At 45.5% G+C, this 13141-nt stretch overlaps 1 protein-coding gene across 4 annotated transcripts in view; it reads right to left on the bottom strand.

Annotated features, from left to right (window-relative positions):
- Nucleotides 1-13141, bottom strand: part of Srgap1 (SLIT-ROBO Rho GTPase activating protein 1) — a 279322-nt gene that overhangs the window by 229104 nt on the left and 37077 nt on the right. For 2 of the 4 annotated variants that reach the window (XM_076554168.1, XM_076554166.1), the window contains exon 1: nt 2402-2636. The exons of the other annotated variants lie outside the window; for them this stretch is intronic. In XM_076554168.1, coding sequence (XP_076410283.1) covers nt 2402-2504 — 103 coding nt within the window. In that variant the 5' untranslated portion in view covers nt 2505-2636. Of the gene's footprint in view, nt 1-2401; nt 2637-13141 lie in introns of those variants that run through there. 4 annotated transcript variants of the gene reach the window in all.

Genomic DNA, 13141 nt, shown 5'->3' with positions numbered 1-13141 from the left:
GGAGATAATCCCATGCACGATATTCTGAAACAGAAAGAACAGAAAATCCAGGGGAGGTGTAGCCAGCCCCTAGACAGACAACAGCCTAAAGCCATTGCTGAAAACTAGCAGATGGGTCAAAGTGAATGGAAAGACACTAGGCCTTGTTTGCTGTCCATTGTCGTTATCAACACCACAACCAAAAGCAAGCTGCGAAGAGAGGATTTGCTTCATCAGCTCTCAGGCCTCAGGCAGGGAGCTCAGGGCAGTAGCTCAGGGCAGGAACCTTGTAGCAGGACCTAAAGCAGAGGCTATGGAGGGACACTGCTGTGCGGCTTGCGTTCCTCAGCTTTTTTTTTTATATGCAACCCAGGACCATGTTCCTGGAGGTGGCACCAGTGAATTGAGCCCTCCCACATCAATCACTGATCTAGGCAACACTCCCACAGACCTGTCTACAGGCCAATCTAATGGAGGCATCTTCTCAACTGAGGTTTCCTCTTTCCAGATGACCCTCACTTGTGTCAAGTTGAAGAAAAAGCAAAAACAAAAACAAAACAAAACAGAACAAAACCCCTAGTGGTCACAGTATCTTAGGTCACACAACATGGCTAAACATGCCCATGGTCTCCAAAGTGAAATACAGAGTCAATGCAATTTCTATCAAAATAACTCCTTTACCAAGTGACACGTGGATCCAAAAATTCATACAGGAGCACAACCTACCTACTATGAAATATTTTCTTTTCCTTGTGCTGCTGGGAATGAACCTCAGTGCCTTGTAGACAACTTGGCAAGAACTGGGTTGCTTGGCCCTTGGTTTTTTTGTTTGAGACAAAGTCATTCTATGTAGCCCAGGATAGCCTTGAACTTACTACATAGCCCAGACTGACTTTGAGTACCTGATTCCTGTCTCAGCCTACTGAATGCTGGGATTCAAAAAAGAAATTCTTGAAAAGAACAAGTCAGAAGACTATACTTCAAACTTCACTGCAAACAGACAGGCACCGAGGCCAAGGGGTAATGATACAAGAATAAACAAGTATGTTAACATGCCTCATTGGAACACAATTCATAATACAGCTATAAATCTGACATTCACGGTAAATTGATTTTCAACACAGGATCAAAACAATTCGATGGCGCAAAGAACTATTTTCAACAAGTGGTGTTGCATAACAACTCCATCTACAAGCAAAAAAATGACTTGAATGTATACTCATGGCTTATAGAGAAATTAATACTAATAGGGCTAGAAACTTCAAGGGCTGAAACCTTAGAACTCCTGGGAAAATGCATGGAAGTGAGTATTTATGGCCTTGGGTTAGGCAAAGGTTTATCAGGCAAGGCAGCAAAACCACACAGCCAAAGCAAAAATGGGGGAGTTAGACTTGTCTTAGTCAGGGTTACTATCCTGTGCTGTGATGAAACACCATGACCAAAAAGCAAGCTGGGGAGGAAAGGGTTTCTTCAGCTTACACTTCCACATTGTAGTTCATCATCAAAGGAAGTCAGGACAGGAACCTGGAGGCAGGAGCTGATGCAGAGACCATGGAGGGGTCCTGCTTATTGGCTTGCTTCCCTTGACTTGCTCAGTCTGCTTTCTTACAGAACCCAGGACCACCAGCCCAGGGATGGCACCACCCACCATGGGCTGGGCCCTCCTCCACTGCTCACTAATTGAGACAATGCCCTACAGGTTTGCCTACAAGCTGATCTTACGGAGGCATTTACTCAACTGAGGCTCCCTCATCTCTGATGTCTCCAGCTTGTGTCAAGCTGACATGAAACTAGCCAGGACAGACTTCATCAGAATTCAAAACAGGATGTCATTAAGAAGGTGAAAATTACAGCCCACTGAATGGGAGAAAATATCTGAAAATTACATATCTAGCAAGGAATCTGTACCAAGAATTTCTAAAGAACTCTTACAACCCCTCAAAAAAAGAGTAAAGCTATATTAGCTTAAAATGGACTCCCCCCCAAAAAAAAATTAGTTGAATTTTTTCCATATAAGATACACAGATGGCCAATGAGAACACAAAATGATGAAAAGATGTCTAGCAGAACTGACCACTGAGGAGATGTCACACAAACATATTGAAATGCCACTTTACACTCACATGGAAGGCTAAATTAAAAAGTCAGATAATAACAAGTGCTGATGAGAACACAGGGAAATCAGAGCACACCTATCGCTGCTGAGAACACGAGGCTGTGTGGACAAGCCGTGTGGCAATCCTGAAAATCCTATGCAGAATTACCATCTCTACTTCAGCATATATGTTTGAGAGATCTGAAAACATATCTCCGTACCAACATTTGTACAAAGATGTCCATCGACTGGTAGATAGATAAAACGTGGCATCTGTATACAATGGACTACCATTCAGTCCTAAAAAGGAATGAAGCAGGCACTCACCACACAACATGGATAGGACAGGAAACAAAGTGAGCATGGACCCAATCACAGGAGAGCACAGGCACGGATGTCCGTATAAAACGTCCAGATTTGTTGATTTCATTGTTTTGTTATTTTTTGTTCTCAGTGTAGAGGTTATTGGCTTTCGACAGAGTTGAAACGGTGAGTGTTCCTCACTGTTCCTTCTCTATGCTCAAGGCCGCAAGCTATCATTCCTCCAAACACAGTGAGCGCACTGCTGGGTGGCTCAGGCTTGTCTCCACAAACGCCAATCACTGCATTTCAAGCTCCAGCTCCAGCATAGGACTGGGGGGCCTTACTGGGGAACGCCGAAGTGCCTGAGCCTCAGCTAGCTAGCGGGCCCCAAGGTCTTCCCATGTTGCTCTCCTGCCTGCTGCTAATTCTCACGTCCGTCCACAGGCTTACTCACTGCAATCACGCTGTTTCCCTTTCTGGCGTACTGACAGGTTCTATGAGGTAAGAAGCTGACAGAGTAAACTTGCTGGTGTAGAGCTGTGGATATCGAGGCTGTGAGTCAAGCCACCCCCCCCCCGCCACGCCCACTGTAAAATACATAAGCTCTGATGCACAGCCCAGGCTTTCCCTATTGATGCTAGTCCTTGGTTGCCAGTTAGAGAGGTGGACGGACCATATCATCTCTGCACTGGTGTATTTTCTGCTCGGTGCTCATTGGGCCATTTCTTAAAGAACCTAAAACGGTAACAGCTTAGGGCTGGGGGTGAGATGCAGTAAAGTGCTTGTCTAGCATGGATGAAGCCTGGGATGCAAGCCTCTGCTCTGTATTATCTGGGCGTGGTGGTGCAAACCTATAATCCCAACACTGGGGAGGTAGAGGCTGGAGGATCAGGAGGTAAGGCCATCCTCAGCTACACAGCAAAGTGGAGGCCACCTGGGCTACACCAACACCGTTATCTTAGAAGAGATCAGGAGAGAGAGGAGAGATTGAGTTTAGTCATCAGATAACCTGGACACATGTGGCCACTATCTCTTTCTGTGACCAAAGCCGATTTTGACAAACGACCATGGCAATTTATTTTATAACTGCATAGAACACACCTCAGAAGTCTTTTTTGGCAGCCCTAGAGTAAGGTACAAACCATATCAGAATTGTCACTAAAACTCAGGAGCACGACCCAAAGCAGGGTCTACATCTATTCCTATCTAGGCACCATAACTATTCTCCAACTTCTGTAATCCAATGGCACTAAAATATGCATCGTTACAGAAATTTCCCTGGACGAGTTTGACAGGAAAGGACTGTACTATTTGCTTCAGCAGTGGTTCTCACTCTTCCTAATGCTGGGACCCTTTAATACAGTGCCTCGTGCTGTGGGGACCCCCGACCATAAAGTTATTTTTGTTGCTCCTTCATCACTGTCATTTGGCTACTGTTATGAACTGTAATGGAAATATCTGTGTTTTCTGATGGCCTTAGGCGACCCGCAACCCACAGGTTGAGAACCACTGCTTCAGGGGGCGGGGAGCAAGAAGCAGCAGGAAATGTATAGGTACCGCTCTGTATCATAATGCCTTTCAGACTTTGAGCGTGTGACTGTATGACTCTGTCAAATATATTCTTTTCCAAATTGTGTAATTTGTGGGAATGTCACCCAGGCAGATGAGAAGTCACATGGTTAAGGGCATCCCATGCACAGTTCACACTCTTGATCTGGAAGGATGAAACTACCCCTGTCAACCCATAAGAAAGGGAGAGGAGCCGGGCGGTGGTGGCGCACGCCTTTAATCCCAGCACTCAGGAGGCAGAGCCAGGCGGATCTCTGTGAGTTCGAGGCCAGCCTGGGCTACCAAGTGAGTTCCAGGAAAGGCACAAAGCTACACAGAGAAACCCTGTCTCGGAAAACCAAAAAAAAAAAAAAAGAAAAAAAAAAGAAAAAGAAAGAAAAGAAAGGGAGAGGAGGGGAAAAGGGTCCATCTGGCCTAGGGACACACATGAGAGTTGTCTGTCTCCTTTCTATTCATACCACAGTGATCAAACTTGAGTCACGAGATCACCAACAGCCAAGGGAACCTGGGAGATGTGGTCTGTAAAAGCAACGTTTCCAGCTGCAGCAATGACTAGGGTGTTGTAGAACTAAAGGAAAAAGGCACACGGGTGTTGGTACGTGATTCCTGACACAGTGATTAATTACAAAATTCAGAGCAGGAGTTATCTCCGGCAGGAGAGGCAGGAAAGTGCCCCAGGGACATCTGATGTGTTGAAAGCATTCTGTGTTGTTAGCCAGGAGGTTCCAACACGGGCTCTATTTTTACATTGTCATTCCTAATATATGTGTACATGTGTACACAAACATGCACATGCACTCGCAAGCATATACACACGCATATGTATATGGACACGCAGCCAGACACATGTACAAATATACAAACACATACAAACATATGTATATTTCATAATTTTAAAATCTGTTGTTAAACCTGGGTTTAAGTGCACAGGGATTCATTATATTATTCTTTCTTTTTTGCATACGTAACTTTGCCCACATACATTTATTTATTCATGATTTTACCTTAATATCCTTTTAGGCACGCAGTACTTACTAAAATCCTACTTGGCAAAGGAAAAAAAAAAAGAATTGCTCTGATAGCTGGACATAGTGACACATCTCTGTAAACTGGTACCGGAGGGGGGAGTCTGGAAGATCAGGAGTTCAAGGTCATCCTAGTCTCCAAATACAAGTAACATAGAGATGACTGTCCTAAATGCCATGTCACACTTCCATGGGAAATAATAAGGCCGTGCTCTCTTTAAAACGCTTAAAATCTGACTGGGAGATCAAGACTGACATAAGAGAGACACAAAAGGGCCCGAACAAGAAGTCCAGACACCATCCACAGGAGAAACTGGTGTGGTGAGGAAGAAGGGGGCTGCCACCTCCCCAGGAGACGAGCCAATGTGACAGAGATAGCAAGCAGCTCCGAGTCTTTGTCAACACGCAAACTCATTGCCAGCCATTGGATCTGCCACACTGTCTTCGAGCAGTGGTGGACTTGTTTCAAAGTCGAGGGCCAATTAAACTGAGCAGACCAAGAGAAGCCACGGGTCTGTTTTTACCTTCTTTAAGGTCAAATCTGGGCGGTCATTTTAGGGGTGATCTCTTCTTGAGCAAGTGCTTCTGGCCCCTCTGTAGAGACAGCCAAGTGCAGTGGTCACAGGTGCCGGCAGCCGGCCGCTTCCCCGAGGCCGATCTTTCTGGAATTGCGTGCATGCTGCACAGCTTGAAACAGGTTGCGTCACCTCTGTACTTAGGCTCCCTCATCGCTAGAGAAGGGACCTCAGACAGGTTCTTCAAGGGTTAACACCACTCCTGGAACAGTGCCCGGAACACAGTAAACATTCAGTACGTTGCTGGCGTTATCTGCCTCTTCCATGGCTCTTTAAAAATGAGCTCATTTATTTCCTGTCCCCTGGAGTTCACTGGGGGCTGGAGGGTGGTTATTTCAGATGAAGGAGACTCGCGATATTTTGGGATGTTTCTTGACTTTTCAGAAACTACAAAGGCCAACCGAGGCAGATATGCAAGCTAATTCCAGTGAGCGACCAATGCATGATTTAATATTTTTTCAAGATTTATTTTTAATTATGTATGTTTCTGTAGGGCAGTATGTACGCTTGAGTGCAGGTGCCAATGGAGGCTGGAACTGTCAGATCCCCTGGAGCTGAAATTTTTGTGGGTTATGAGCCAAGGTGCTGGGAAATGAACTCAGGCCTTCTGCAAGAGCAACATCTACTTTTAACCACCGAGCTATTTCTCCAACTTCCATGTTTCATTTTCTTACAGAAGACAGCTTTAAGAGACTTCCAGCATGGCAGAGAATATTCAAATAAACCTTGTGAAGTCACAAGTCAAAATACTTCTGATGCATCTAAGCTCGATTATTCCTCCTGTGGGATATATGCCTTTATGATCATTTATAAAGTTTAGATCTCAGGTCCTTTCTTGGCACATACTTCATGCCAGAGTCCAGACTTCGTCCCGGGACAGTTGGGCATCCAAGCTCTCAACAAAGCTGAAACAAGCCGTATGTGGTAAGTGGCTGAACCGAGGGATACCAACCAAGCCTAGTGCAGGCCTAGTGGAGCCCAGTGTGAACAGGAGCCAGCAGAACGATGATGATGATGTGCACAGACAAGGTGAGAGCTTGCTCGGCCTTCAAGCTCATGTACTATCCTCACGGTAGAGGGCAATACACTGCCGGAAAAGGCCAGAGAGGCGTCTACTCTGTGGACCACTGTGAGACTAGACCATAGAACTCGGCAAAGGGAGCTGACATTCTGGGGAACTGGAGAGAGAAAAAAAAACTTGCACAGTGAAACCCAGGGCCCACATAGGAGTGACTCTTTAGTCTTCTAATAGTTTTCCCATCAATGGAGTCGGATGTTCTAGGGCTCCTCATCTCTCAGTATGGAGCAGCAGGAACGGACCACGTAAGGAGCTGTGCTTCTGAAGAGCGACTGTGACGACTGTGTCCTTAAGAGTTACAGTAACTAAGCCGGGCGGTGGTGGCGCACGCCTTTAATCCCAGCACTCGGGAGGCAGAGCTAGGCGGATCTCCGTGAGTTCGAGGCCAGCCTGGGCTACCAAGCGAGCTCCAGGAAAGGCGCAAAGCTACGCAGAGAAACCCTGTCTCGAAAAACCAAAAAAAAAAAAAAAAAAGAGTTACAGTAACTAGTAAAGAGCATCTTTAAGTTGTCTGTCAACCAAACGACAGGACAGTCCCATAGCCGTAATCCAAATCAGCAGACCGTGATTATCTCTAATTTTAAGAATTGGGTGTCACATCTATAAACACCAATGAATAGGGTTGGTTACCTCTACCACTAAGTCCTCTGCCTAGAGCCTCTCTGGTTTTTTTTTTTTTTAACTATGCATGACAGTTTTTCAGGTATGACTGCAAAATTACAAATAATAACTTCTTTGTAATTTAATTTAAATTTAAATAAAAAAGTGAAAAGATGAAGAGCCGCTTGAAGCTACAGAACAGCTCCATCTTTTATTTGCCGCCAGGAGGGAAGACGATGCCCTGGAGACACCGGGGCATCCTCTGGTACAATTTTTAGACCACCATTCATTTCGTGTTTTCTTCCCCACCTCTCTCTACCTTCTGCTCGGAGCTGGGAGCTGCCCCGAGACTTCGGAAGTCCTTTGTCACTCACGCTGTCTCTGCCCTGAGTTCGGTGACTCACATTTATTAATGACTTTTTCCAAAGCCTGACATGCCAGAACAAAGGTATTTTAAACGTGTTATGTAAGAAGTCACTTCACGGCCCCTTACTGGGTCTGTCCTAAGCACAGAGTATAGATATTAATAACAGCCATGGCTAATGTCAACAGAGGGTGTCAGCGGTGTGACGTCATCAATTTTTTCCTTGATGAAGGAGGAGGAAATGAAACATTGTAAATGTCTTCTAACAACCACTACATCGGCTCACGATAATGCGAAGAAATCAAGTAAGCTTTGCACTCCTTTTGTCAAAAGGTGTGCGGATTCAAATTATTTTTTTCTGTTTAAAATAAAATACAAAGGCCTGATTAAGTGTATGAAAAGTCCGAAACAGTATCAACAGCAAAGTGATGAACTAATATAACATTGAAAGATAATCAACATTTCATGCTTTTGTTGTGGGTCTTAGTTCACAGTTCTTTCAAATAATTCCAGACTGGCGCGCCACACTGGCTCTGGTAACTCCTTCACTTCTGTATTGCCCATGTGATGGGAAACTCCCGACATCCTCAGCATTACAGTTCAGAACCTAGAGTTTTTGAAGAGATTTCTTCTTTCAGAACAGAGACTGAAAGGTCCAATAACGTGTCCATTCATCTGCCAGAATTACATTTTGAAATTATCAGGAGGGAAAACATTAAATGCCCAAGAAAACAACACCCTCACTGAAGGCAACAATATTACTGTTTTAGAGTGAGGGGGGGCGGGGGGGGGGGCGGGAGGGGCAGCGCAGATGGCTCAGTGGTTAAGAGTCTCTGTTGCTCTGGCGGAGGACCTGGGTTCAATTACCCACATAGGTAGTTCACAACCATCCATAACTCTGGTTCAAGGGGATCCAACACCCTCTTCTGACCTCTCCTGGCACCAAGCCCAGCCCACACGTGGTGAACATCCATATATGCAGCTAAAACATTGACCCATGAAATACATAAATCTAACAAAAAGATTGTTTAAATGACTGGGCACAGGATACCTAATGGAGCACCCTGGAAATGAGATCCCTGGGGCGGACTGCAGTATGTGACCACACTGTGATGGATTCCATAGCTAAGGAGCCAAGCTCTCTGTCAAACTGGCCTCTACGCTTCTGAATGAATGAAAGGTTTCCAACCAGCTTCCCTTCCCAGCACAGGAAATCCTGCTGTAGTCCCCCTGGTGAGCATGCGTCACACTCAAAGCTTTGCATCTGTGCCCTGGGAAAGACCCACATTAGCTGTATGTCACAGGAAGTTCTTCCTCTCCCCTCCCCCATCAACTTTGTGGAGTAAGCTTCAGTCTCGGACCCAAGATTGGCATAAACTGAGCTCTGCCTTCTTATCACTCTGAAGCAGCTGGGCTGAGTGTGTCAGCCACCGCCCCCGACACACTCAAGCCTTTCATTTCCTGAGTGTTTGAGAGGTATTCTGCTTCAAGTGAGTGGATCTTTTGTACCATCTTGTTCTCTGACTTCTATATTAATATCTTAAAGTACCTTGGGTGGAGGGGGGGAAGCAAACCTCCCCCAAATCCAAATGCTAACCAAACTGAAATCCCCAGAAGATCTGTGTTAACCATGTCCTCGAATGGAGCCTCCGAACGCAGACACCTGAAAATGCAACTAAATGAAATCTACTGCAGCAACAGTTTTACGGCGTGGTGACAGGACTGTGGGAAATCGTGCTATTTTAAGACACACTGGAAAGAGCAGGCAAGGGGAACTGAGGGTGCTACCCAAAGAATTCCTGAGTGCACGTACAAGTTATGGTGTAAAGAGGAGGCTCCAACCGAGTCCCTCTCAAGAAAGTTTGCTTTCCTGCCGTAGGCCATGCACAGATTTTACTGATAAGGTAAAAATATCCCCTTGTTCTAAAGGACCAAGCTGTTCTGACACTGCAGAAGCAGAGACACTGAGGGCAGAAGCTGAATGTCCAAACGGTGTTCTCCTCGCCACCGCTACAGGTTCAAAGCTCCCCTTACAGTCCTCTCTCTACATCTGGCAGCAGAGTCCTGTGCTAGCACATGCAGTTTCCTAATTCCCCAAGAAAAGTAAACGTCTCGATATTTATTGTTACAGAGAGCAACGCCAAATAGTATATTCGTTCTAGTGAGAAGCTTCGGGGGTAAGATGATCTTTCATGTTGAAACAGAAAATCAGAATCTGGACATGATAGCACAAGACCTCAAGCCAAGCATTCTGGGGGCTGAGACAGGAGGATCACCTATGAGTTTAAGGACAGGCTGGCTCACATTGTTAGGGTCTCACTCTTCCCCAAACTTGCCTGGAACTGTCTCATCAATCAAATCAATCAATCAATGAATGCAGAAAATCTGACACTGTCAAAATGGACAATTCAAATGTGTCATTTACATCAAAAAGGATTATCAGTGACTTAACATTATGACTTCCTTCCCAATGTTAACTAAGATCCCACTTTTAAAATACGTGATTTTTATGTGTGTGTTTTGCCTGCACAAACGTATGTGCACCATGTGCATGCAGTGCTCACAGAAGTCAGAAGAGGGCACTGGAGGCCCTGAAAGCGGAGTTAGAGACAGCTGTGAGGGGCCATGCGGGTGCTGAGAACCAATGCTAGGTTCTGTGTAAGAACAACCAGTTCTTGCTCTCTCTCACCCCTATGATCCCTCTTAGGAGAGAGAGAGGTCCGAGAGATCAGTCTATGGTCCAGAACATTGACACTCACGAAGTGTGCTCCCATGAAGCTCTCCTGGGCTGTGTTCGGGGACACAGCATTCTCTGATCAAGTTAACAATTTGAGAATCAAATTCATCGAGAAGTATTTTCTCGATGAATTTGATCACAGAATGAAGGCTCTCTTGGAGTTTGACTATAGCCACTCCCATTAAAGCAATTACAAGGGGGCTGGAGAGATGGCTGCTCTTCCAGGGGTCCTGAGTTCAATTCCCAGCAACCACATGGTGGCTCACAACCATCTGTAATGAGATCTGGTGCCCTCTTCTGGCATGCAGGTGTATATGCAGGCCGAACACTATACATAATAAATAAATCTTTTTTTTTTTAAAAAAAAAAAAGCAATTACAAATTACTAACCGAGTCTGCACTTTTAGCAAGATCCTGGGGCGTGCATGCTGCTTTAAGCAAGAAACCATCCAACAGTGGTTTAGATGTCAATCGACTCTTATCCCCAGACACATTCTGTATGCCAGACACAGTTTTAAACAAAAACTCAGCCAGCACTGAGCATTTGGAGATTTCACTGAAACATCTGGGCTTACGAACACGTCTCTCGTACGGTTTAAGTAGTTCAGGCACAGCAATAGACCGAGGTCCCTTGGTGTCCACACTGTCCGATTGATGAAGCCTTTCCCACACAGCAGTCTCCCATCCACAGCCCACTTGATGCGTGGACATTACCTGCCTGCATCTGCCAAGACTTTGTATCCAGGACAGCAAACTCAAAGGAAACACAGGCCTGGCCCCCCGACTGAGTTACCAAGTATAGCCATGCGAGAGGGCCCCTCTCTAGAAGAACTCAAACTTCCTGATGACATCCATACCTTCTCTTCTGATGCTCAAAATCCATCACCTGGGCTTTCTCCTCTCAGCTGATCATCCCACCAGGACGTTCTGTGGTGAGTTTGGTGTACTATAAATAGGCACTACGCATGGGTATTATTTGAGGCATCATTGAATTATTATCCCATTATTATTAACAAGAATGATTAACTGAGCATTTACTGTGTTCCAGGAACTAGGCTCTAGACCAGGCTAATAGATCACTTCATCCCTGTAACTCAGGGTCATATGCTCCACTTCCTCGGAACTGTGTCATTTACAGACGAGACAGGCTCACAGAGGTAACATCACCAATGACTGATAAAGAACAGTCTTCACCATCACAGTGCTCAGAGGCTTTAAGTCCGATCAAACGAGCTTGGACCAGACTGCAGAAATGGCTGTACAAGCTTGAGGACCGGAGTCTGATCCCCAAAACCCACGTAAAAACCCTGTGACCCCAGTGCTGAAAGGTAGAGGCAGCTAGATGGCTGGCCAGCCAGTCCAGGTGAGCTGGCAAGTTGCAGGTTCAGTGAGAAAATTTATCCCAGAAGAATTAAGATGGAGAAACAGTCGAGGCAGACATCCCAACCTAAATAGTCAAATGCAGCTAACTGCTGTGACACTGGATAGCCCAGGGCCAAAAGTTCCCTAGCGCATTCAACCCCACTTTCTGTACATCATGAAATCTATTTTCTCTGAAGGCTTGACAACTTCCCTATGGGGTAAGTTACGGATTTCAAAGAGGAGACAAGGAGAGGCTCTTGTCTTCGTCTGAACACTGACTTAAAAAAAAAAAATCACTCTATCCAAGAATATCTTTTTAAAAAAGAGATAATGCTGGAACTGAGCTAGTCCTCAGAAAATGTCTATTTCAATGAACAAATGGCTGTTTCCTACCCTGTGAAAGACCCCACGATAATGCAGATGTGTCTCTAGTAACAAAGTTCTAAGGAACAATGGCTATGAAAATGCACAGAAATGCTCAGATCTAATAGTAACAAAATGCCGCAGACAGTTGTGCAAAGGCTATGGCCCAAGTCGCATAGTGGGCGACTATCCTAGGTGGGTTAGTACTGCTGTGATGAAGCACCGTGACCAGAGCAACTTGGGGAGGCAAGCATTTATTCCGCTCACTCTACCCATCACAGTTCATCAACAAAGCAAGTCAGGGGCAGGAACTCAAGCTTGACAGGAACCCAATGGCAGGAGCCAAAGCAGAGGCCATGGAGGAGTGTTTCTCAATGGCTTGCTCCCCCCCATGGTTCCATCAGCCTGCTTTCTTATAGAACCCAGGACCACCAGCCCAGAGGTGACCCCACAATGGGCTGAGCCACTCCAAATCAATCACTAAAGAAAATGCCCTGCAGGCTTGCCTACCGCCCGATCTTATGGAGGCATTTTCTCAACTGAGGCTCCTTCCTCTCTGATAACTATACATTGTGTCAAGTTGACATAAAACTAACCAGAACAATGACTTTCATGCAATTCTCTTGGCTTCTTTAGTATTGGTTTCTCCTCTCTAGAATGAGGATTCATGGCTAGGCATTTTCATCGGTCAAATTCCAGTCGTCAGATACGCCATAGGCACTCAGGAAGCCTTTTCAACTCGATGATTGACCCCGAGGGAGCTCAAGAAAATGTGAAATCATATCCAGAAGTGCTCTTCCTTTCACTGAAGTCCTTGTCCCTTGCAGGGGAGGGGTGCTAAGACAGAAACGTGCATTTCTGCACTCTCAGCCAGGGACACCCTGCTGTCTGCCACCCTTCCAATGTTCTAAGCCATGTATGGTCCAGCCAGGGCTTCTTATGATAACACACACACAGGACTATTCTCAGATCTCCAATTTCCTTCTTCGTTTACTTCAGCTTGAGACAGAAGCCCCATTGAAGCTCACAACCATTACCCCATTTTTTTAAAGCTGAGTATGTAGCACACACTTTTTTAATAAGCTAAGCAG

The sequence above is a fragment of the Peromyscus maniculatus genome, chromosome 18 (assembly GCF_049852395.1).
Source record: "Peromyscus maniculatus bairdii isolate BWxNUB_F1_BW_parent chromosome 18, HU_Pman_BW_mat_3.1, whole genome shotgun sequence".
Taxonomy (NCBI): domain Eukaryota; kingdom Metazoa; phylum Chordata; class Mammalia; order Rodentia; family Cricetidae; genus Peromyscus; species Peromyscus maniculatus.
Note: the sequence above shows the minus strand (reverse complement) of the source record. Positions and strands in the feature narration are given on the sequence as shown.